At 51.3% G+C, this 26,067-nt stretch overlaps 1 protein-coding gene across 2 annotated transcripts in view; it reads right to left on the bottom strand.

Moving 5' to 3' along the window:
- FAM53B (family with sequence similarity 53 member B) overlaps positions 1-26,067 on the bottom strand; it is a 55,581-nt gene that overhangs the window by 15,328 nt on the left and 14,186 nt on the right. The window contains exons 2-5 of one of the 2 annotated variants that reach the window (XM_074592281.1): positions 22,166-22,398; positions 21,976-22,076; positions 19,155-19,206; positions 10,128-10,852 (exon numbers count right to left, since the gene is read on the bottom strand). In XM_074592281.1, coding sequence (XP_074448382.1) covers positions 10,128-10,852; positions 19,155-19,194 — 765 coding nt within the window. In that variant the 5' untranslated portion in view covers positions 19,195-19,206; positions 21,976-22,076; positions 22,166-22,398. The remainder of the gene's footprint in view (positions 1-10,127; positions 10,853-19,154; positions 19,207-21,975; positions 22,077-22,165; positions 22,399-26,067) is intronic. The other variant, XM_074592280.1, reaches the window with a different exon arrangement.

The following is a 26,067-nucleotide window of genomic DNA, read 5'->3' on the forward strand; positions in this document are numbered from 1 at the left end:
GAAAAAACACCATTAACGGTTCGTGCCAGGAGTAAACATCATTATGAACCTAATTTCCAATATTGACTTGAATTTCTTTCAACTACTTGTGCTTTTAAATTAAAAAAAATACCAGGGCAAGGAATAACGATGGCAGCATGTGTAATAGTCTGACCAAAGTTAAAACCAGCCGGCCTCCGAGGTCCTCTGTGCCCTCCGAACCGAGTCATTTTCTTTTGATCCTGAACCGAAGGCTTTTTCCCACCAAGCCACAAAGTGACCTTCGCAGGCTCGCGTTCGTGTTTATTTAAAAAACATTGGGGCTTGGAAGCTGGAATCTGTCTCAGAAGTTACATCAATAGCAAACTATTTCCTGGGATACGTCTGGAATTTAAAAACTCCGGTTTTTCGCCTGTCGCTACCTTTTGGCAATATTTGCCACCGGCTCGAGTGGGTGCTGACGCCGACCGAGATCACTGCCGCCCCTCCTGCCCTCGCCAGCAAGCCTGAAAGCTGCCAAAATTTAAATAGAAAAATCTTCTTGCGTGAAAATGTAGACAATTTTAGCCCTTGAGGAAAGAGCTGGGTGGTCAGAGAGGAGAGGTCACTTCTCCCATCCCACAGTTTGAAACTTCTCCCCATTCAGCGTCAAGACCAGCCTGAAACAATTCCAAGCTGGTGGGCTGTTTACTTCAACTTTGGGAGTGTACGAGCTCCTTCATGCATGGGAACTGCCATTATTCCTTAGTTTGAAACAGAAAACAAGGCAGGGGACAGGTTGGTTACCAGCCATCAGGAGAGCCCCATTACCCACCCCACTCCTCCAGATCTCCAGCCCAGGCTGAAGCTGATTTTAATCCTGAAAAACACAAGAAACACCCATCCACATTTCAGGAGGATGCTCTTGTGATTCCTGGTGCAGACGACCCCATCCTGCGACGGCACATGCTCCTCAGAAGATAGTGAAGTCACCCCATGAATAGTGCTGTCTGTCTACAGCGGCCAGCGAGCAACATGAATAGTCCCGTTGTACCCGGCTCCAACATCTCAGCACCCTTCCCATAACAGGCATCTTTCAGGCACAAAGTCTTCGCTATCACCCTTCCTTATCAAGCACATCCAGGCCTTCATCCTCACCACCTTCTAAGCTGGTGCCCACTGCTGCCAGTGCCCTCTCGCCCACCCGTCACAGCCCGCCCGCAGGGCAGACAGCTATTTATGGTGGATTCATACCCATGGGAAGCTCTCCATAACCCTGGGGAGATGCAATCTGTATTTCAATCGCCTCACTTGTTCTATAGCAACAACTATCTGTCCCATACGCTATATGTCATACTATATAATAAGGAGCTTCACGGAGGAGGAGTAGTTTGCCGGCTCTTTGGGACTCCTCAGTGTTTATGGGTACGACTCTTGCAGCAAAGTAAACAGATGGTAGAGAAAACTCAGGAGGAGAAGACATCAGTAGTACAGTGTCTGTTAGGAGACATGGAGCTCTTCAAACTGCAAATGCTCTGAAGGCTCACAGAGAAGCCAAAACCTCATGGAGATATCAGAAACGGGGTACAGGTGCCACCCTCAAGTCTTCATTTATTACCAGGGCACTTAGAACTGGCAGGAACCAATATCTCCCATCACATCTGACAATTATTGTCAGCGGTGCTATGGCTTACACACCACAAAGATGTTTGTTGCTTTCTCTCCATGGCAAGTTGTATTTCCAAACACTACAAGACCACCCTCCATTTCCAGCCTGGGCTACCCCTCCTTCGTGTTAGTGCTGGGAACACAGCTGGGATGGAGGTCATCCTCCCCCACTGCTCTGCCCTGGTGAGGCTGCATCTGGAGTACCGTGTCCAGTTCTGGGCTCCCCGGTTCAAGAACAACAGGGAACTGCTGGAGAGGGGACAGCAAAGGGCTACCAAGATGATTAGGGGTCTGGAACACCTCTCTGATGAAGAAAGGCTGAGGGACTTGGGTCTCTTCAGTCTGGAAAAAAGACGCCTGAGGGGGGATCTTATCAATGCTTATAAATACTGAAAGGGTGGGTGTCAGGAGGATGGGGCCAGGCTCTTTTCAGTGGTGCCCGGGGACAGGACAAGAGGCAATGGGCACAAACTTGAGCATAGGAAGTTCCACATAAACATGAGGAGGAACTTCTTGACTTTGAGGGTGGCAGAGCCCTGGCACAGGCTGCCCAGAGAGGTGGTGGAGTCTCCGTCTCTGGAGACATTCCAAACCCGTCTGGACGCGTTCCTGTGCCACCTGCTCTGGGTGACCCTGCTCTGGCAGGGGGTTGGACTGGATGATCTCCAGAGATCCCTTCCAACCCCTGTCATTCTGTGATTCTGTGAAAATATAGATACATATATAAATTTTTTTTTAATCTATATATAAAAAAATCATTCACTAAAATATAATCTGTAAAAAGGATAGCTGTGTTTGGAAATGTGTGAACACAAATTAAAATCTCCCTAGTAACAACCACATCAACATTTTCCAAGGCAGGAAACAGAACGGGCAAGAGATAGCAAGGGCTCGTTTTGCCATCGCCGGGGATGATTTCAAATTCTCATTCGGGGCGGCCGTCGCTGGTGTGACAGACGTGTTGTGTCTCCCTTGCAGCTCCCCAGAGCCTGTGCGAAGGAAAGCAATCTGCTCAGCCAGCACACACACGCCGGCACCAGGGCTGGCCCACGGCTCGGCTTCCCGTAGATGACTCAGACAAGCCACCGAACCCAGCGTTCTTCCTGCCGCGAGGTTGTTTCAGCACACAACACCCCAAATCCTGCAAATTCCGACAAAGATGTCGGCAAGTGGTGGATGTGGGAGATGGCAAGTCCCCAGGTCACCACCGCAGCAAGGCGCCCTTTGGAGAAGGATTGCAGCAGACCACGGGAGAGGAAAACCAAGCAGGTGTCTCTCCACCACACAGCTTCTCTGGCAGACTCTGGGTTTTTATAGAAAATCCATTTTTCTCACCTAACGTGGCTTTTAAAATTTGTTGCTGTTTCAATGATAACCATGTTCGTGGTTTGGTTTCTGCCCAAAGTTGAAGCCTCCCTAGTTCGATGCCGTATGAGTAAATAAGAAGGGGAACGATAATACAGGCTCATGTCCCCTCTCTGAGCTCTGGGAATTGCAGAGAGAAGAGACAAAAACAGGATTCTGAGGAATTAAAGGCAATGTTTTCCCAAGTATTTTCCTTCCCAGCAGAACTTTAACATTTAGATCTCTTTCTTAATTAGCACAGTTATGTGGCCATGTAATTGCTTCCAGGAGCAGCTCCCTCCCCTCCTGCCTGGCCTAAATATCTCTCCTGGTATGAAGAAAACATTTATTTCAGGTCAAATTATTTTTATTTTTATCATAGTACCAGGTTTCAGGCCTATAAACACATCTGGTTACCAGCGCAAGCAAAAAATTAACCCATGCGGTGCCAGAGCTAGATGTCGATCCGGCACCCCAGGCTCGGTCCCCAGCTCTGCTGTTAGTGCCCAGGGGCTCCCAGAGTGCCCCATGCCTCAGTTTCCCCATCTGTAAAGTGAATGCTTTGAAGTCTACTGAAAAGCCTGGTTTTCCGTTGCTTTGAATCACAAAGACCATCACACACAAGCCATTTCTACCCCATATAAAGCCAGATGAGAGGACACGTGCGGCCACGTGGAGACCTTGCCATTATTTCAGCTCTTTGTCTGAAATCACCTAACACATTCCAACCCGACATCCTCCCTTCCAACCCAAAACATTCTATGATGATTCTAACTTTCCAGTCTTTTTCCTAGAGAGGCATTAAAAGCAGACTGAGGGAATGCCCAAACCTGCGGGGTTTTCTCCATCATGCTTATCCCCCCCCCACCGTCTCCTACTGCCCACGAGGAGTTAGCTGGTTTTCATGGCGTTCCCGTGCCAGGGAGGGCTCTGACCGTGTCCCACGCCCCGACAGCCCGCCCCACCAAAGGCAAGAATGCTCCCCATAACTTGCCTAATCCTGCTCATCCCTCTGTGCCAGTCCTCCCACGCGGCGAGCAGCCTGCCAGAACTGCTTCTCATAACCGAAGAGCTATGAAAACCCTGGCCCTTGTACGGCTTTGCTTTAATCCCACTCTGCCACAGCCCTGCTGCCCCGCCACCAGCAGCGCATCCCTGCCTCGGGAATCCACCCGCTGGCGTGGGTGCCCAGACCCGGCTGGGTTTCCTCCCTGGAAACTGGGGATGCTCCACAAGCTCCTTGGGCCGGATCCTGGTTGTGGAGTTCCTTGCTGGATGGTTGTACTGGCAACTGCTGGGTGTTGGGCCACCCAGGCTGGTCTGGTGGGCAAGGAGGGGATGGAACAGAGGGGTGCCCATCGCTCTGGCTGCCACCAGCACCGGGGAAGATGCTGCACCCAGGCAATCCCTTCCCCGTTCCTACAGGGCTCGTGGCTCACAGCACGGGGCTTTGGGATCCTTCCCTTATTGTATCAGTTCTTGTGGAGGATGAACCACCCCGACAACTATTTTTGTCTAAACTTATGCTTTTTGTCTAAACTCAGGATGCTCAGGCGTCGCTTTCTCACTTTGGGAGATTTTTTTTTTGGTGTGGTGGACAGTAGCCAGAGAAAATACAACTATTCCTTAAGGTTTTCCACAGAGACTGATCTGCTTTTGGACACGTGAGTGATTAGATTTTTGTCACCCTTGGGTCACCTGGGACAAAGCCACAGCTATCCAAATTATAAATGCACGTCTGGGCTCAGCATCCACCAGAGGGATAGGGAAGCACCTGCTGACACCCCAGCATCTCCCCGGCCTCTATTTCCCAGACGACAAACTTTCCCCCTTGGTCTGACATGATGGAGAAGCTGGCTTTGCCCCACAGCATCCTTGGAGGGCAAGGATGCTGTGCCTGGAGCGCTGTTGCCGTTGCCGGGCTTTGGTGCCCTGCGGGCAGGGCCAGCAGCTCGTAGCTGCCCCAGGGATCCCACCTGCCGAAATATTTTGGTCAGATTTGCCATCCGATACAGTCGGGGTTTGTAAAACTTACTGGACAGGCTTAGCCTAACTGCTGAAGCACTCGGTTGTTCCCACTGGGATAATTCAATGTTAACTCTGCGGTTGTAATCCAGCAATTTCAGGTGCATCTACTGCAGGGGAAATGCATGTGTGTGTCTCATGTCTCTGGGTGAGGGTGTCCATTCGTGTCCTTCAAGAGCCTCACTGGAGCCTTGAGGGAGCAGCTGAAGGACAGGGATGCTGGAAAACACTGATCCAGCCCAGCTGTGAGCTCTGCTTCAGGCCTCAAGGTCCCACTGTCTCCTCATTGTGTCCCCTGTCCCACGGGTAGCCAGGGTGCAAGACTGAGGAGGGACCGAGGAGGGAGTCAAGGACTGCACTGCACCACCCATCCGACCTCCCAAAAAATGGAAACCAGAGCGCGTACGCTGTCCTCCTTCCCTATCCATCACATGAACATTCTACATCAGCACAAAAAGCACCTGCAGGCACCCTTCCCGGAGGTGGTGACCTCTGGCAGAGTCCCCGCGCAGCACCAGGACACTGCGTGGAGAGCAGGGTCTGCACCTCTCTCCTGCCAAACAGCTCCTGCCGCACAGCCCCCAGCCCTTCTCCTGAAATTCCATTACCGAACACATCTGCCCCGGTGACACGCTGCTGCTTTTAGCATCCTGGCTTTTTCGTAACCGCAAGCATTTGTTCATGCCATCCCCATTCTCAGCCCATTTCTCTTTACTGCTTCTCTTCCACGTTTCCACTGACAGCTGAAAATCATGAAGCTCACTTGGGATTAACCTGCTGAGCAGGATTTAAGAATGGCTTGCAAGTGGTTAGGGATTTGGGGAAGAGATGACACCCCAAGGCTGCTGAGTGGGACAGAAAGCAAGACCCCCAGCGGAGTACATGGTCTGTGGGAGCTGACGGCCCAGATCCTGATGGTCCAGAGCAGTTTCCAAGCAGGATTCAAGGCTTTTGGGCCCCCTGAGGATGCTCGAGGAGGGCAACCTGCTGGGTCTCACTGTGCCTTCATCCTCCTGAACCTGGGTCATAGATGGGTTTGTGTTGGTCCTTCTTTACCCGTGTATTAGCCCCTAATACACAAGTCTGACAGACAAATGTCAAGATCTGTTAGATCCTCCACCTGTGCTGAGGGCAGCCCTGTCCCCCGCAGGGTCCCCGCCGTGGGGACATGGGATGGAGAGCCTTACAGCACAGGAGCCAATGTGGGGACTCGGCCATCTGGGTTGCTCTTGTTTAGACTCTGTGTTTTGCTGGGGCCAAGGCCAACCCAAAGAGATGGGTTAAGAGGTGCAGGATGCGATCCCAGCCTGCAGTTCAGCTCCTTGGAGAAGGGACTGAGCCAAGCACACAGCCATACCATGCCTGTGAAGCCTTGTGTAGACCTTGGCATGGACTTGGAAGGGCTCAAGATGAGCTACAGCTAGTGCCAAACTCCCTATGGGCACCAAGGGAGCTGGGAAGGAGAATCCATGGGCTCACAAGGCTGGAAGAACAGCTACACAAAGAGGCTTTCCAGGCCCTGGAGCAAGCTTTTATTCCCCAAAGTCTGCAGAGTGAAGCAATGGCAGCAAAATCATCTGGACGTGATTCCCCATCCACTCAGTGCTGTGCTGAGGCAGCATCTCCACCAGTGGAGTCCATTTAGGGGTCTGCTCTACCTGCCACACCGTCTGCGTGCCCTTCATTTGCAAAGGCTGGCAATTAAAGAGCAGAAAATTGCAAGAAGCCTTTGGAAAAAAAGGGAAAAAAAGGCTTCATTGGCATTTGCAAAGATAAACTCATTAATTCTGTTAATGAGGGATCAAAGCCTCTGAGTCTGCCATGGCCGTTACCTTGGGAATATTGCTCCCCACTACTCCATGCTCTCCTCTGGTGCCCCTGTGAGGTGGCCCAGCACAAAGTGATGAGCAAAGAGCAGGTGACTTCTGCTCTGCTCCCCCAGCACTTCCAAAACGTTCATCTTACCACGGTAACCATGGCACAGGCTCTCAGAATAGCCAGAGGAATAAAAACAGTCCCATCCCTTTGATCTCCTCCCTTTGTTCAGCAGTGAGCACTCCAGCAGATGCAGCTGGGGCACACGTGCACCCATCACACTGAGGCCTTGCAACTCATTTAACATTTTGGTCCCATCCTGAAAGGTCTTCATCACCTCCACCTCCTCCCAAGGTGCTGAGCAGTGTGTCCAGGGGGATACAATGGGCACGTTCAGCAAGACCAAACCACTGGTCACGGCAAGCAGACATCCCAGTGGGCAACCAAACGAAGGTGCTCGCTTGCCCGTGCACAATGGGTTCTGCGTGGGATATTGTTACCTGTTCACCCACGCAACCACATGTGCTACTAACGTGTTTCCATGCCAAATTGCCCAGAAGCTACAAAACCCCTGTGATATGCAAACGTGACCCTTTGCATGGCTCTTCATCGCCCTTTGCACACGTGTCTGTGTGTGCATGTAAACCCCCATGGGAAATATAAATGCAAGTTACGCTTTGGATTTCCAAATACAGCCCCAGAAAGTGCCATCGGAGGAGAAAATCATAGAATGGTTAGAGTCAGAAGGGACCTTGAAGATCATCTAGTTCCAACCCCTTGCCCTGGGCAGGGACACCTCCCACCAGACCAGGCTGCTCCAAGCCCCGTCCAGCCTGGCCTTGAACCGCTCCAGGGATGAATGTGGAGGATTATTCTGGGCGCTGCTGGGCACGCAGAAAGGAGCAGCCCATTCCCCAGCCCCAGTGCCTGTGCTCGGGGTTGCATCATAGAATGGTTTGGGTCGGAAGGGACCTTTAAAGGCCATCTAGCCCAAGCCCCTTGCAATAAGTAGGGACATCTTCAACCAGATCTGGTTGCTCAGAGCCCCATCCACCCTGACTTTGAATGTTTCCAGGGATGGGGCATCTCCCACCTTTCTGGGCAACCTGGGCCAGTGTTTCATCACCCTCAGCGTAAAAAATGTCTTTCTTCCCCCTCTTTCTCCCAAGCACTCTGTGCCGTGGGCTTTCTACCTGGTCAGCCCATTTCCACAGCCTGTCCATGACCTCCTCTCACGCCGGCGGGTTATTAACGGAGCCTCGAGGAACACTGTGGTCATCAGCGTGTGGTGGCAAAGGCAGTTTTCACATGCTGGTTTTAAAGTGAGGCACCACCTGGGAACAAGCCGTGAAGCCACTTTCTGAGCAAGTTGGGGGACGTGGCCATCACTCCGCATTGCTCCCAGTTTGGGGACAGTCACCTTTGTCCCCTGCCCGCCCCAGCAGCTCATGGGCTCTGTGCCTGTGGGCTCCAGGAAGGGTGGGAAGGCGGGCATTGAAGGGGCAGCCTTGGCCTCCCTGCCGCTGGTTTTGAGGCAATTTGGGTCTTTTCCAGGCTTTGGTTTGACGGGAAACTCCTGCACGGGCTTGCAGGACATCCTGCACCACACACAGAGTTGAAGCAACGAGCAGCTGCCCCGTACAGAGAGAATTAGGAGGGGGCACTTGTGCTATTCCAACCTGCGGCCAGTAAAATATAATAACACATGTAAGTGGTTTTTACTGCCTGTCCTACTTATTAGCTAATAAAATAAGCATAGCTTATTAAACGTTGCTGGCATGGTTTATCAAAAGGCAAGGGCAATGCCTCGCGTTTTTCCCCTGCATTCACACAAATATGTGATTCCCTCACCCTTTTTATCCTCTAAGCTCCTCTGGAGGAGGACAAGCCAATCTCTTCCTCCAACCCCACCGCACGCCTTCAAACTCCCGCTGCGCTGCCAAGCATGAAACGCCATAAAATATCACGTTCTTATAAGAAAGAGAAAACACACGGACAACATCGGATGTCACCCAGCTGGGGAACCGCAAGGGGAGAAACGCCACGCCAGCTTCTCCTTCCCACCTGACGAATTGCTGCCAGCAGTTCCCCTGCGAGAAACAAAATGGAGCACACGAGGACACCTCGCGCTGGGCGGGCTTTGCTGGCCACGGCTGTACAAAGAGCGTAAGGGAAATCAGGGCTGATGCTCCTGACACGGTCACCTCTGGGATGAAACGTAGCAGAAAGCGCAGAAGACGATCACATCGAACCGAAACCATGGGGGAAGTTTTCTGGCTGTCAAAGGTGACAGCCCACCCTGGTGAGGGAGAACCCCCTGGGATCTTCAGATTCCCCACTATCCCCATCCTGCACAGAGCTGGTGGTGTCGTTGACTTTATGGCTATAAATTACTGATGTGGAAAATGTCATAGATTCACAGAATGGTTTGGGTGGGAAGGGACCTTGAAGATATCTCGTTCCACACCCCTGCCCTGGGCAGGGACACCTCCCACCAGACCAGGTTGCTCCAAGCCCCGTCCAACCTGGCCTTGAACCCCTCCAGGGATGGGGCAGCCACAGCTTCTCTGGGCAACCTGGGCCAGGGGCTCACCACCCTCAAAGTGAAAAATTTCTTCCTGATATCTACTGAAATGTCAAATCATAGAAGTGCAGAAAAAGCAGTGTTATGAGTGCGAAATGGAAACGCTGCTCGCACTGTCCTTCGGTGCGGCCTCTGGCTTCGGCTCTCGCTAAAGTCCCGTCACTCGGTCTCGCAGGGAGAGGAACCGGGGGGGCAAAATCCTCCCCGGGCCGCACTTCAGATCTGTTATCTGGCTTTGCGCGGCAGACTGAAGAGGGAGGTTGTGCTCTGCGTTTGCAACTGAAAATGAAACATGATAACATCTCCAGAGTGGAAAATTACAGAGGCTAAGAGCAAGCAAAGCCCGTGGTGGTACGAATCCGGCTCCTGATGGAGCCAGGGCTCAGCGCCTCGGGCTGCGGCCTTCACCTCGCCACCGCAGGCCCGGGGCTCCTCTCCTGAACTCAAAAACATGGGCTTTAACATATTCCTGCTTGAAATGCCTGCCAGGACGAAACAACGACAACGACGGACTTAGCGTTCAAAAATCGGCGCAGAGCAGAAATGCGGGAATTTATTAAAGAAATCTGTTTGGAGGGGAAGGGGTTTTCTGCTCGGACAGAAGGACGCGCTTCCCCGTAGCACCCCCGTTACTCTGCACACCGCAGACCCACCTCGGGAGGATGCTAAAGGATTTTTTAGAGAAGCGGAGAGCAGCATCGCCGGCTGCAGGGATGGCACCGCCGCCTCTTACCTGCGTCATCTTGGCAAGGTCCAACGAGGGCCGTTGCTCCTGGACCTCCTCCGGTCTCCGTCGCTTGACCCCGACTTTTTTGTCGTTGAGGACGCAGGGCTGGGAGCGGCTTCGGGAGAGCCCACCGGACCGTCGGCCCAGCTCCGGTGTGGAGGCGGGGGTGCTGCTGGCCGAGGGCGGGCAGTACTCCGAGGAGGAGAAGCGGTCGTGCGAGCAGGAGAGGGACCTCTGCATGTCCACCCGGTCTCCTCCGCGCCCGCCAGCGGCGGATTTCCTGGGCTGGCATCCCAGCCGGCTGCTGAGGGCGGGATGGTCGCCGGAGAGCGGGTTGGACCGCGACGGCAGGCTGAAGCTGGAGCTCCTCTGCATGGTGGCAAAGCCGTTGGAGTAGCGTTGCACGCTCCCCCCGCTGTAACACCGCCGCTTCTCAACCGGCGTCCAAACCTTCGAGCCTAAGGGTCTCCACGAGGTGCCGCAGCCGGACATTTCATCGGAAAACGAGAGCGAGCGGCACTGGCGCTTGCTGGGGGGGGCCGCGGGGTTGCCGTGGGGGTCGCTGAGGCTGAGGTCTTTGATGAGGTTGGTGACGGAGCAGGTGCTGGCCGTCTCCCTGGGCCAGCGCGAGCCCTCCTCGCCCTTGTCCGACAAGCAGTCCCAGATGCTGGCGCCCGGCTGCTCCAGCTGAAGTGGACATTTCCTGCTGAGATCTCTCCATCTGTCATTTTCTGGTTCAGAAAGGAGGGAAAGAAACAAAACAAAACAAAACAAAACACACATGCACAGGCATTAGCATTAATTAATTCTGCAATTTGCTTTCTACATCCATAAACAAAAAGAGTAGCATATGGGATGTTTTCCAGTACAAATTAATTAACTCTTGGAATATGGTTTTCCGAACTGCCAGCAGAGCGGCTGCTGCAGCATATAGATGGAGAGAGAGACAAAATGATAATCGCAGCAGCAGCAAAACTGCTAGAAGGAGATAAAAACATGCCTTTGAATATCCAGATTGCACTAGCTAAGGGACATTGAGCATTATAAACTGACATGGCCATTGCCTTATCTCTTGTGCTGAATCGTGTCTCAGATGCGTGCGGTTTGTCCTGCGCTCCACAATCAATAATGGCCCGAGGGGTTCACACTAACTGGAAGTGAAGAGCACAAAGCTGTCGCACTGCTGGGCTGAGGTGGACAAAACACCAGAAAGGAGGTCAGAGAGAGCGGTTGGGACGGTCCTGCCAGAAAAGGGAGCACACCCCAGGCATCGAGCTGCCTGTCATGGCACGGAAATACCAACAAGGTCATCAGAGTCTACAGGAAACCAAAAGCCATCCTGACACCCATCGGGCTGTCTTGCTCTCAGCCGTCCCAAAGCTAAAACAGTATTGCTCCAATGAAGCCAATAAAACTGTATCCCCACTAAGGCTCCAAGCATCTCTCCCAAATCAACCCAAAGATACTGCATCTAACGAAAGCTGGTGCACCCCGTAAGCTCTAAGGGGATACAATCACAGAATGGTTTAGGTGGGAAGGGACCCTGAAGATCATCTAGGTCCAACCCCCATGATAAACCTCCAGCGGTTCTTTGCGAGATGCTGTTCTTATGTCCCTGTTGTGAGGCCCATTGCCCATCTCCCCTCTGTCCCCCAAGTCCAGGGCCAGTTGGGTGCTGTGGCCAGGTGCCCCCCTGCCCGGTTCCCCACTTGGAGCGGGAAGGTGCTATGGGAACAGGGTACCCACACCCCTGCTCTTCCGCAGCAACCCCGGCTTAGCATCTCTTCTGCCTTGAAAATCCCAGTTGTACCTTGCACAGCCAATTGTTTGCATTTCTGCAATAAACATAACGTCGAAGCATTTATTTAAAGGAACAAATTGCTTAATAGGTTGGCTTTTTTTTAAAAAAAAAACAAACATTTTTTTAACATTTCTGCCTCTCTCTTTCATTTAGCTTGTTTACATGGGAAACTGTTCCCCCTGTAAATCCGGCTGGCATTAACAGCCTTCCAACACAGCACAGCAGAAGAGGGGGGGAGACCTGTTGCATGGTTTTGCGGTCGCCGTAAAAAAAATTCCTTTTATCAGATGGGTTTTGCAGCACCTGGGTAAAACTCCGAGAAACCTGCACCTCCGAAGTCTGCGGGCTGAAATGTATATGGCTGTGGAAGGCTGCAAACCCAGCTGCAGCCCGGAATCCCACTGATGACGGTGTCAAAGGAGAGGATTAAGGGTGACGATCTCATTCCCGCACAGGGTCCCGCTGATGATAAAAGAAGAAGAAAGCAAAGCAGCACCAAGGTCTGGCTCCCCGGCGCAGGCGAACGGGGCTCTCTGCAGATACGCCGTTGACGCTCAACAGGAAAACCATGGTAGGACAACCCCATCGTCTGCGGCAATGGAAAAAAGTAATCACCCGACAGACCTCCTCTGGTGACTGTTTTTGTCGTCGGCTGCTGCGAACGGAGGCAAACCGTGCTCACTAACCGTCGCTGCAAAGTTTCAGGTGATGGTATCTAAATCATGCAATTTTTTTTTTAGGGGGTTTGGGGTTTTTCTACTGGGGCAGCTGTGGATGAATTAGAAGCCGTACCCAGCCCTCAGCTGTAGGTACCAGCCTGACAGGGAAGATGCAGCAGCGCAGAACACTTCCGACCAAGGCTCGGTTTGAAGTCAGGAAGGTCAGATTTGGGAGCCCCTGCACCACTCGTGGCCAGTTTTCCCATTTCTCCCTGCTTCCAGCTGCTGCCGTAACAGCTCCAGCCACAAACAGCCTGGCTCTGCCCTCAATTACCGCCCGGCATTTCAACTCCCGCCGTCCTCATTTTAATAAACACAATGAAAAGCGAGAAACCTGTGCTGAACGGATACATCTATGTTTAGATCTTTATTATTTCCCCCCCTCCCGTATCATGCTGCCAGCAGAGAGATTCCTTAGGTCAAGTCAGCAGACAAAAGAAACAGAAATAGAAGCTGATTTTTCATGGCAAGCTGCCACCATCCTCCGGCCGGAGACGTCCCACTGTACAAAAGGCCTCGGTGAGGAGGATACGGGACACCTTCCTCTTTCACCCCTGCTTCGGCACAAACAGCTATAAATCTTCCAAACCTCACCAAGAGACCGGTAATCGCAGCGTTCTCCCCAGCACCAGCTCAGGGTTCTTTGCTTTTCCCCTTGCACCGTGAAAGCTGGTTTTTTTGGGCAGGACCCTGGCAGAGCCTGGGCCCCCCAAACCCTCCGGATCGGTCCAAAATTACCCGGATAACCCAGAAAATAGTTTTTTCAGTGCAAATAGAAAACTGTTTGCCCTGAAACAAATTGAAAATGGGGTAGTCTAAGGGCTGAGGGTGTAATTAAAGGACTTGGGAAAGCCTTATTGAGGAAAAACAGCTGGTTTTCTGTTCAATTTTTTAAGACTGAGATTCACATCCTGAGCAGGCTGATAACGATAATTGCAGCGGAGCCATTAATACGGCAGCAGTTAAGCGTGTATTAATTTTCTTACATTGCAAACCTCAGCTTCATTTACCCCAAGGCAGTAATTTGTTCCAGGATAAAACCCACCATGAGAACCCCTCGGTTTGCTTCGCTGGAAAACTCTCCTTTTCCTATTGGAAAAACGATAGGACAACATTTACAACCAGAGCATGATGTAAGTGTGGAATGAGGGGCTCTTCCCCGGCTTAAACAGGTCCTTCTTGGCTGTTAGCGTCCTTGGATGAAATAGCATCTTCCTTTTGGATTTTAACTTGGAGCTGCAAAAATAAACACTTCAAGCCACTTGATGAGCACATCCAGCAAACTTCTTCCGAGACATTTTGATCTGCAAATCCGCATTTCCAGGGTGAGGCGACACGCAGTGAATTTTCTGGCATCTCTTTGGTTGTGAAATAGCTTTCCGGCTCCCAAGACACAGAGGGGTGTTATCGGCAGCCTGGGGAGGACTGAATTTCTCGTCCTGCCCTCTCTGGCCACGGCAGCAGGAGCCTGAACCCTCTTACAAACCATGCACAAAGCAGCAAGAAATTCAGGTTCCAGCTGCAAGCCTCCAGGCTGCCCCGCATCAGGGGCACCCAAACCTGAACTATTTCTGCTTTCCAAAGCAGGGCTGAGATAGTTAGCTCCGATTCAGCCCCGGAGAGAGTGACCAGAGTCCCGGCTCCTGCGTTGACCCCCAGCCTGCACATCTTCCCACCGCCCTGCCCGTGCCCGGCACAGTTTGATGGCAGCCATTCACCCTGGGGTGGGGGAAACCGGGGGGAGCAGCCCTGGCAGGCATGCTCCGGGAGGGAGATGCTGGGTGTCAAAGAGCCGGAGCGCTCAGGGTACGGGTGAAGAGTGGCCGTCACTGCATCTGCTCTCCATGAGCAGGACTCGCCAGGCTGGGCAAGCGGCAACAAGCCCCAGCATGTCCCAGGCTCTGCCTGCCCAGCCATCCTCACCTGGTTTATTTCTCCCCGTCTCCTGTTTTCAGAGAAAATCCGGAAGCCACCTGCACGCAAGCAGGGCTCAACCCACCCTGGGACCATCGATAACCTGCTCAAACACCACCAGCACCGCTATCTATTCCTACATTTCCTTTCAGGCAAAACCCAGACCTTCACTTTTAAGCGTGAAGATGAACCCTTACAACATCCATCTGTTCTCCCGAGCAACCTTCACCGCATGAAACAAGCCCCGTGGTCCAGGGCACGAGGCCCTCGCGGGCTGAAATCACGTCCCAAAATCAAGGAGAGGGGCGTTATATCCTCCAGCTATCCCCGAGAGCTTTGCACAGGTTCCCGGAGAACGGGATCCACCCTGAAAGCATCGCAGCCAGGTTTCCAAACGCTGAGCTCCAGGTGTTGCAGGAGCAGTGCATGGACACGCCAAGCACCTCGCAGCTTTGGGATGGTCACAGCCTTTGTAAAACGACTGCTGTGTTCCTCTGGTGACACAGAGTAAATTTTAATGACCACATTCATAACCACAGAGAAGGGTGTAAAACCAAAACGCTGACACAACTTTAACTACAGCGACACAAATGTGCTGCTATAATATTTTTACAGTTCCTTTTTATGCATAATGCATGATCCTTCTGCTCAAGTTTCCTCTACGTTCTTTTCCCGTGAAATAATTTACATTAATACATAATTTATTACGGCAACTTGTAAAGCAATTAGGGATCTCAATCAATTTTTCTTCTCCTTTTTGGCAGATAAATTCTGTTTGGATCCTAACCCAAACATTTCTCTTCACGCGGGTGAGCATACAATTCCCTTTTTTCCCCATGTCGTCCAAGTCAAATTTCGGTCTCCTGGCCTCCGTGCATGGGGGAAGAGGCAGCCGGCATTTTCCACTGCCCCCTCTTTATGTTCGAGAGATGATTTCTAAATGTGGAACAAATTTAATGGTGGTAATTAGCTGACGGCAGTGCCACAGAGCCTTCCCATCACACAAATAAGATTAAAATACGATGCGCGGAGCCGTGCTTCATCGGGAAAGGAAAACAACAGCCCCCAAACCCACCGCTGGAGAATAAACACTCAGGAAAAACGCTGCGGGCTCCTCGTGCCAACAGCCTGCACGGGGGAGGGAAATTCCCCACCTCGACGGCGAAACGTGCCCTGCTCTTCAACGCGATCCCCTGGCGAGGTCTCCCCGCTCCAGCTGCGCCTCCTTGGCTTCCCCTGCGCCGCTTTTTCTTCTTGCGGCTCGACTGTGCTTGACCATGCACCGAGATGTTGTTCTGCACTGATGGCTTTCCGAAATAATGCCGGAATCCCAGGAAATTCAGAAAGAGGAGACCTGCAAGCCCTGCACTGGGAGCTTTTGGGATGCGATCGAGGGGCATCACGCCCCATGAGCTGGGTTTCCTCCTGGCTCCTTGGCTGTCCTCCATCACCCACACGGCATGAAAAGTAATTTCCAGGGAAGAGGCGTGCAAGACAAGACCCAAGGCTGCCATGCCCCGGCACACTCACCTCTTGGACCACTGGCGTTGCCAAACCATGCCGGCAGAGGAGTGTGCTGAAGAAGGCAGGAGTTGACCTTCATGTTCCGTCCATCACCCCGCTCTACTGCAGTGCTCTACAAGGACAAATTCTGGGGGTGCTTCCAAGGTGAAAAGCAAATGACGGTGACTTTTCAAAGAGCATTTCACAGACGATGTATGCAGGCTCCGTCCCTGATGGGCTCAAGCCCATCCTCCCCTTCCCTTTCACAAGCCGGGCTATGCATGCAAGGCCCACCGCGCCGGGACTCCGATCCTGTGGCCAGGGCGACTGCACTTGCAAGCACCTTGGCACAGCCTCAATAAAACCCTGCCCACAGCTTGCCTCAAAGGTAATTTATTTTTTGCTTACACAAAAACTGGGAGGCCACGGCTGCCGGCACACACCCGCTGACTTTCTCTTAGAAGGCTGGACTAGGGCAGCCCTGGTGCTACTGATTTAGAGGTTGAGCGCTGCTTATATACCCGCGAGGCAATGGTTAAGCAATAAAATACTGTAAAGTTTCTTCTGCCATCCACCCCAAGACAGAAAAATTTCAACACAGGAAGTCAAAAGTAATGCCTCGACTTTCTAATACATCGCCTTCTTTCTCTAGCACATTCACTGATATTTTCACTGGGGGATGTGATGGAGACTGCAGGGGAAGAAAAGGGAAAAAAGGGGGAGGAAAAAGCCCCTATCCAACAACAGGACAGTTCTTAAACTCCCAGATGTTTCAAGGGCCCATCAAGGAGAAGGGAAAAAAGAAATTGTTAAATTTATAGTTTTAGGCATTTCGTCTTTAATCTTCCTCCCAGTGAAGGGCTATATAAAGATAAAACCAATCTTTTTAGTAATATTATCATCATCGCACTGGCAGGAGTATTTCTTATAAATCGAAAAATCAAAAGATTATTTAGGTCACCTTGAGAAGCTGATCCAACATTGCATCACCCAACGTATCAAGTATTCAATAATGTTTACTCATATATGGAGTTATATGACAATCTGTAATCCATTTTCAGATTCTCGTGGTGTTTAGTACCTTACGAGGCACCTACATCTAAAATGCGTGGACTTCAGTTTACTCTTTTCCCCGACGTTGTGTCATGGGTAAGCAGGAGCCCAACTTTGCCATCTTGGGTCAGCTGGGTTTCTTGGTCATGGTGCGTTACGCACCCCTTGGAGCTTTGACCCAACTTCTTCCTTCTCCTTCCTGCAGATAAATGGTCACAAGCCAATGCCTGTGGGAAGCTCCAAGTTTGCATGATGGTCCATCCAAGTTTGGATGAAGCTCCAGGTTTGGATGATGGTCTCCCCGGCTGGCTGGCAGAGGCTGGGCTTCCCTCTGCCCTGCTGTCCCACGGCCACTGGGACCAGCTCTGAGCTGCCTTCCTGCCCAAAGGTGCCCTTGCCCCCAAGGGCAACCAGGAAGACCCTGTGCTGAGACCCTCAGCCTCTTCTGGCTAAAAAACACAGAAAATTCAGTCAACTTCCCTCCGCCCCCCTGACACTGTTCATGGGACTATGGCTCTTTGCCTCCCGTTGGCCGTGCTGCCAGTTCAAACTTCACCGTGTTTATTTATCTCAGTGCTCTCCACCAACAGAGACTTGGCCCTTTGACCTGAAATATCCTCCCAGTTTCACATTCGGTGCCATTATAGCCATGGCACTTATTTAAAATGTCAAGCAAGTTTTGACGCTGGATTGGTCTGTGATCCTGGCCCACATTTGGAGACATCGAGAAGAACATTTTTGAAATATGCCTAAAATTAAACCCAAGCCAACCAATGGCCTTGCGTGCTGGAAAGCCTGGCTCCTCTTGACTAGGCATGACAAAGACGGTTACATGGCAAGCTGTGGTCAACGAGGTGGGCTTCAGTTCCCTTAGAAAGAGGATAATTTGGCAGCCAAGGAAGACTCAGAAGGCTTTGTAAAGGCTGTTAACGACAAGCTGCTTTTCAATTAGGCACAGACTCCTCATATCTGCTGAAGAGCCCGCCAGTGCCACAGCGCAAGACAAAACCAGCTGATTGGGTTTCTTTGTTCCTCGCTCATGTTTGACAGGCAGGAGAAAGGGAACGGGTTGTCTCTATCCCTTCTTGACTTTGAAGCTTGGGACTTTCCTCTGAAAAAATCCAAATGCTTTCCATCTTCCCCCACCCCCTGCCATGACTGGAGTTATCGGAGAGCTTGAGAAATATCTCCCCTCAATGCGTGTGCTCGGCTCCCATTAACGCTAATGAGAGTTGTGTCCATGAAGAAAAGGGGCAGCCTCTTTGTCTGTAAAGTACTGGCTTTCATACCAAGTAGCTTGGCTCAAACTTGACCTACAATTTTAATTGGGTTTTGAGACTTCGCCTAGTGACTGGCTCCCCCCCACGAAACCCAAAGAACACAGAATAACGGCACATCCTCCAGCACTATCAGTTTTTCAGAATCACCAACCAAGGCACCAATCCCCCATCAATTCTGGTGGCTGTCATAAAAATTGATAGCAAACTCTGACACGAAAGATATTAAACATCCTATACCATGGTTATTGTCATAGGCCAAAAAAAAAGACATTTTCCTTATTGTTTGAGGCCTGTCCAAACACTTTGTGCCAGGTGGTAGAACATTTTAGTGATAATACTGATATATATTACTTGCACCATACAAACAGTCAAGAGCCACAGTCATGGGATGGATACTCAAACTTAATCTCAGCCCCAAAATGCTTATCATCTCAACTGTACGAGTTACTCTAAAAATAAGCAGACATATCAAAGCACTGAGGAGGGGAAGGAGATAAGCAAATGACTCAGCAATGGCAACAGGGCAGGACAACCGCCTCTGGGAAGGAGGGTGGCACAGGCGTGATGGCCACCCCTAGTGGGTGGTGGGGTGGGTGCTCCTCCGTCTCCACGATGCAGGGCAGGTGGGTGGATGCCCACCCCGGGGTCTGCAGGGGAGCATTTTTTGGAGAGATCCAGCTATCCAGGACATCTTCCCGCCCACGGCTATAAGGAAGCGGGAGCAGAGGTGAAGTAAATAGGGACAGAAGTTTCTGTTACTTACCCATCACGCCACAAGAGAAGAGGGTAGGTCCTTGACTCATCTTTGGAGTGTGCTGCAAACAACCAGAAAAACTATTCACTTCTCGCAGACTCAACCGGGGCACCAGAAACCACCCTGCCTCCAGCCTCAGCGAAGACACGTGGCACCCGGCCCGGGGGAAAGCCCCGGTCACCCACCACGGTCCCCTTTTGGCATGGACCAGGGGACAGACTCAATCATGTTCCCTCAATGAAATCAAATTTAATTAAGTGCTGCAGAGAGTCAGTGTCGAGGCCTAAGCTTGGAGATCATGGCTCCTGTGCCTAGTCCTCACCCACGGGAATAGCTGCAGTGAGGTCCCCACCACTGGGACCCAAAACACCGGAAAAACTAAACCGGGAGCTGCAATTCCGCCGTAATTCTGGATTGGACAAGAAAGCAGCAGCAGTGGTATCTGAACCCCAACCAAGCCTGTTAAGGCCTCCTGTTTAGGTACAAAACAGCTATTTGGTTGGGGTTTTTTTAAACATATATTGTGTGTCTAAGGCAAAGTGTCCTCACCCCAGCGCTCCTGGGGAGTCTGCATTTGGACTGTGCTGATTTGCACCAAAAATAGGGAAAAACACCACTATATGGGTACAAAATAATCCTGCATGCTTTTTGCGCTCTTTTTTTCCCCCCAAGAATTTTCCTCTTGACAGTGTAAGAGACATCATCAGACTTCTAAAAATGGCCATGGACAGTTTTATACACAATAAATCAATATGTCATCGGCAGCTACATGCCATTTCAGCTATGTCTGCAAAAACACGTTTTCATGCTAATTGTTCTTCTATTATCCCCCAAAATACCCATATTCTGCTTCTGAAGTGCCTTTCCTGGCAACACCATCCCCTCTGACCAAGGTTTTACATCATGTGGGGGAAGCACCAGCACAACCTCCCCGTTTGTCTGCGCTGCCATAGCTGCGTTTCATCTGGCGTTAGGCCACCAGGGTCACATCTTCTCTCCTGATCCATGTTTTACACGTTGCCTGCTTACAGGACAATAATAATAACGTACCAAAATGCTGGCACCTGCCTGTACGGAGCAATCCAACCGAAGGATCCCACTTTGTGCACAGAATATTGTAATATAGAGGGATGTGGAGGCAGAAAACAACAATGGGGTGCAGATGGGGAGAAGATAAATCAGGGCTGGTCACCTTTGGAGCATGTTGCCACTTTTCGAGGTGAAGTCAGGCTATTTCTATCTGTCACATTATGAAGCAGCGTGTAGAATTACTGTCCCCACCTTTATGAAGCAGCAGGTAGAATTACTGTCCCCAGCTTATGAAGCAGAAGGTAGAATTAATGAGGAGAGAGTGAGGGCAGGCAGCTGTCTCCAAAGAGCGGCCAAAGCAATGGAAGTGGGACAATCCCCGGAGAAGGCAGGGGTTGTGCCAGCACCCATCTGCGTGCCAGCCCCAGCGACCAGCCACGGCCTGCAAAGGCGGGAGGAAGAGGAACGTCTTTAGATGACATATGTCTCATATTGAGTGTAATTACCATTTCGTAAGAGTTGCGTCTAACACCAAATTGGGAACTGAACCAAATGAGCCTGTCGGGCGTCGGTGGGTGATACTGTCCCACGGCTCGGATGTTTATTTCCTTTAGGTTTTGCTTTTTTGGCCTTTCCCATGAAGTCAACGGAAAAATTCTTGCTTTCTTTGGTGGATCAGGCTTCTTGTGAACATCTGCCCCAATTTACCAGCCCGGCTGTTCAGCCTGTGTAACTGGGACTATCATTCCACTGCTGACCCAGCCCCAGAGCCGCGGGAGGCACTTGGCAAACACGCGAGGGCAAAGTTTTGCATTACAGCTCCGCCATCGGACAACCCGAGTGCCCATCCCTTCCCGTAGTAGTAGAAGAAACTAATTCTCATCCACCTCTCCGCAGTAAGTTCCCCCCCCGGCCCCGCACACCTCCTGGGGCACAGCCGGCATCGGATGCTCAGGCTCCCTCTGAGCCGCCCCAAGCAGCAGCTGCCAACACTAAAGCAAGGATGTTTTTTCTAATATATCAATATCCTTCCTCCACGAATACCACCCTTTTAAGGCAGGGTTTAAGGCTGCCTCGCCTTCTTCTCCACCGGGCACTGGCAGGGCAGCCTGCCTTTGACCAGGCACACTGCGCTATCTGCCCAGGAAGCCCGGCTGGACAGTTTGTCATCTTCAGCAAACTTCGGCATTTATCTCTCTGTTATGCTCAAAATGCCCGTTTATGGCTCTAACCCTGCCAGATGCTTCCTGCCGGGTTCCCGCACGCCCTTATCTGAAGCTCTCAGCGCAACCCGCGAGGAATAGCCTTTTGGTCTAACTTCTTCTCGGACTATGACCACCTCTCCTGGAGGGCAGAGGCTCAAATGTCCCCAGCCAGCCTTGCTCTGGGCTTCCTCAGACGGCTCTCCGGCATCCCGCATCCCCACCCTGCTCCCCACCCTCGCTTGCTCCAACATTGCCCCCAGACAACACATTGCCCCTCATTTCCCACTCCCAGCCCCGCTCGCCCTTTGTAGCATCATTTAGTCTGTCTGTTGCCCCTGCTTTACTTATTTTTGTTGCCTGCTCAGTCGGCATGGTTGGATTTGCATCTCTCCAGGCTGCCAGCGAGGCTGTTAAGCACCACAGCAATGCCCTTCGCCGCCTCCCACTTAATCCCGCTCCCCACTTGCTCATCCTCCTATTAATGATGAGCATCTGTTCGCTGTTGGTGAAGCAACTTCTCGCCCGTGTTATTCCCGATGTTGATTTTATTTTTTTCTGCTGTTTATTCCATTGCGTGCTTACTGAAATTCACATACGCAAAAGCCACAGCACTCCAATCATCTGTTAATCGCCTGCTCCTTGGATATTAATGCAGCTTGGTAGAAACCAGTGACATAAACCATCTAAAGACCTGGCCCTGCAAGCATGAAAAACCCCCATATTATTAAATTCTGGCAAAGCTCTTGGCAGCAAGAGAGTTTTGAAGGAAGATTTCACAAAGCTTACCAGCTCAGTCCTGCATGTTACAGAGTCAGCACCTTTGTTTTCCCGAGTTTTGGTTAAGATCATCACCATGGTAATGCAGTCCTGCCTCGGAGTCCATCAGGGTCCAGGCCAAAGGCGCCATCAGCCGGGGTCTGGCCAAGCTCCTTTTTCAGTGCATGTTCCCCCGGGACAGGATCGGTCCCACCGGCTCCTCGGGGGATGCGCAGGAACAACCTCTGAGCGTGGAAAACGCCCTGCACACAGAGAGAGAGAGGAACAGCTTTAAGGGACTGGCCTGGGGGGATGGCGGGAGGTGAGCGCTGCCCAAGAAACACCCCGACGGCGGTTACTCCAGGCAAGTTATTTATTTTAGACTCTATAATATTGTTGGTGTTCCTCTGCACCCCATCAGCGCAGAGGCATTTCAAGGGACAGGGGAAACTCACAGGAGCTGTTGGGAGCACGTTAGGTACACAAGGCGGTCCAGAGGGACAGAAGTATTTCATCCAAATAAATAAATAAATAAATAAAGTTCTCTCTGAATTCTCCCTTTGAAGAAGGGAACTCATATCCCCTGTATCGAAGATACTGAGGCTTTGAAAGAAGGGTTCGTTAAAGCCCCCGGGGTTGATCTCACAGAAGCCTTTGCCCCCAGACCAACTGGGAGCAGATGTCCAGCAGAAAAAAGCCTTTCCGGCATCATTAAGGCCATGAAATCCCCTGGATGCCCCCGTCCCGCCCCAGCCACTCCCCTGTTCCCATGAAGAGTTCTTTGGGGAAAAAACAAGGCCAAGAGCTGCCTGCAAGGAAGAAGAGTGCTCCCTGCCCTGAAATCCTAAGGGACACCCTACAGATCTTGATCCTTACCTATTTCATAGGTAGTTTTAGGTAGGAAAAACTAAAAACCGCACAATGAGAAGCACATATTAAAAAAACAAGCTGCCAACCGGACTCATAGAGCACCACGCAGACCTGGCCACGAGCAGTTGACCAGCCCTGCATCACCTCCTGGCATCCTCTCCGGTAAACTTACTCCCGTGTAAAAGCAGACAGCTTGCAATTCAAATCTGATTATAGAAATCAGTGTTTTTCCCAAATCATTCCCTTAATCCTGTTTCGCTGTTTTGTTGCCTTGCAGTTAATGCCAACAAACAAAACCACCATTGCATGATCCGAAGAGCACAAAACACTGATCTTGTAACACGCAGTCAAAACCCCATTGCAACATTTAACGACAATATTTGAGACTATGCCGCTAAGTATTAAACCTCATTACAAACTGATACGGCTTCTCTTCCCAGCTCGTAAATCATCTTTTCCACGTTTATGTGGATTAGCACTCGCAATGGTGTTATGAGTAGCTCATTTGATGGCCAGCTGGCTGGTAAAGAAAAAAATCACCTTCTATTACTTTGTGAGGACAAAGTTCATCCAGAGTGCAAAGCCAGGATTGGGAATCAATACATTTTCCAAAGATTTACTGTTCCCAAGGCCACATGGTACAGTCTCCAGCTTCTTATGGGACATCAGTGGGCTTATACACAATTTACTGGTAGCTTCATCACAAACCTCTGGGCAACCCAATGACCAAATGGGAACCGTCAAATAGAAAAGTAAAGCATTTCAGACCACCAAAATGACATATCATTTGCGAGCCTGGATCATATATTTATACTGTGGATAGCCTGGGTTCATGCGAGGAGAGCACGATGCAGGGGAGGATGGGATGGTTGGAGGACCAGTTCCATCCCTGGAGGTGTTCAAGGTCAGGCTGGACGGGGCTTTGAGCAGCCTGGTCTAGTGGGAGGTGTCCCTGCCCGGGGCAGGGGGTTGGAACTAGATGATCTTTAAGGTCCCTTCCAACCTGAACCATTCTATGATTCTATGACTAACACAAGAACATGACCATCACCATGGGGCTGCAAACCCCCTGGTGATCCTGGAGGCAGCTCAGACACCTCTGTTATAACACATGGACCCCCACAAGGGGATGCTCAGGAGCCTCCCCCAAGCCCTTGCCGGGGCCAACGAGCTCTTTTCCAGGAGCAAGCAGAAAGAGTCGCTGTACAGTTGTTAATAAGCTCCATGGGAGTTTTAAATTTCTGCATTTTGATGGTCTTTGCATCAAATATATTCACATGCAGGAAAACACAGAGGTCCTGTTCAAGTGGGATGGCTGCTTACCTCGGGCTCTGAACAACAACCAGGCGAGGGGATGCTCCCCATAAAGGGCTGCGCGGAACAGGGAACAGATGGGGACAAAAGAAAGATGCATGGAAATCAGGACCAAATAATATGGAAACAGCCATACCGGAGAAAAGAAGCAATGCCGGTGGTATGTTTGCTGCCAAAGCCTCCAGTGTTTCACAGCAAGATCCCCAATGCTGGTACGGTACCCCGGCAGCACACACGTGGTACCCATGGCAGCCACACAACATCCCATCCTTGCCGGCTCACCTCCTTTTCTTTCTCGTGAGCAGGACAAGAGGTGCTTAGATCCCAGTGTGTGCCTCCAAGCTGGGGGGAGCTGAGCCAGGTTTAAAGCCACCCCAAGGATGCGGCACAGGAGGTTTTTTGGGAGGCTCCAGCCTTCCCTCAGTACTGGAGAAACCCCTGGCAGTGCCCTCCTGCTCCACACCCTAGATGGCTAAAACACAGGACAAGGACTAAAAACACCCAAGGTTTATATTTTTATCTGCCACAGCCTCAGTTGTCCCTGCTCCCAACACTGAAAGCGCAACGCTTGCCATGGGGCTGGACTCTGGGGCCATCGCTGGCGCGGCAGCAGCACCGAGAGCGGAGATCAAACAAGTGTTCAGAGCAGCATGAAAGCGGTTAAGCACGGTTCCTTGTTAACAGGGTACGATTTCTCCACGAATAATTATCTTTCCCTAAGGTAATGATTAACGCTGCTGCAGCAGGCGCCTACCCACACCCAGGCGTGCGGCAGCCAGCAGGCAGGACCGGTGGCAAGTACAGGCAGAGGCTCCTTGCCTAAGCTGGACACGCTGCAGCACACACCGCTTCACGCCTCCCCTCTCCCTGCTCCACTGCATCCCCTGCCATCAACACAACCCTAACGATAACGCCACAAAACACCATCAAACTGGCAGTTAACACCACCTAACGTCAGGTCCGAGGCGTATTTTTACGTCCTCCGGGCTTTTTTATCTACCTCTTGGTTAGGTTTTGAAACCATCCCCACCGAGAAACTGCAATAAAAAGGAAAAACCTTCCGGTGAAATGTGATCTTTGTCTCCCCATCCTGCTCCAGCGGGCTCCTGACGCACGGCGTGACCTGGCGCGGTCCTGCCCCGTCACGTCCTCTCCCTGCAAACGAGTGCTGTGGGACAGAAAGGCTTCTGCAGAGCTGGGATGTCCTCCCTATTGACTTTGAGGAGGAAACTATGGTGTATTTATAGACTGGAGGCTTTCACACACACACGCGTGCTAATAAAAAGATACTTTTCGGGGACCATTAATTATTTGAAGAAAGGTATTTCCTCATCTGCAATCAGATAAAGGAACTATCTCCATCCCACCATCAAGGTTAAGCTCAGCCTTGGGCCATGGCCACGGGGATGGACACGATCTCCTGAGATCCAAGCCCCTCTTGGGCTTGGAAAAAAATTACACTGCACAAAGGGTAAGTCAGATGATCCAGCTTTCACCCACGGGCTTGAAAGGCATCGCTTGTGAAAAAATGAGCTCCTTGGAAGGTCCCAGCAAGGGACCTAGAGCTGCTCACCGCGGGCAAACAGCCCTTCCCCGAGGGAGGTCCCACTCCCCACTACGACTGGTGCTACCACTGCAGGCTCCATGCAGGCACCGTCCAGAGGCCGAGTCACAGCTGTTCCCCGCTCACTTCCCACGCTGAAATGTATGGAAAAGACCTCGGAATTTAGCAAGCTGTTGGATGCTCT

Source organism: Larus michahellis, chromosome 6 (assembly GCF_964199755.1).
Source record: "Larus michahellis chromosome 6, bLarMic1.1, whole genome shotgun sequence".
Taxonomy (NCBI): domain Eukaryota; kingdom Metazoa; phylum Chordata; class Aves; order Charadriiformes; family Laridae; genus Larus; species Larus michahellis.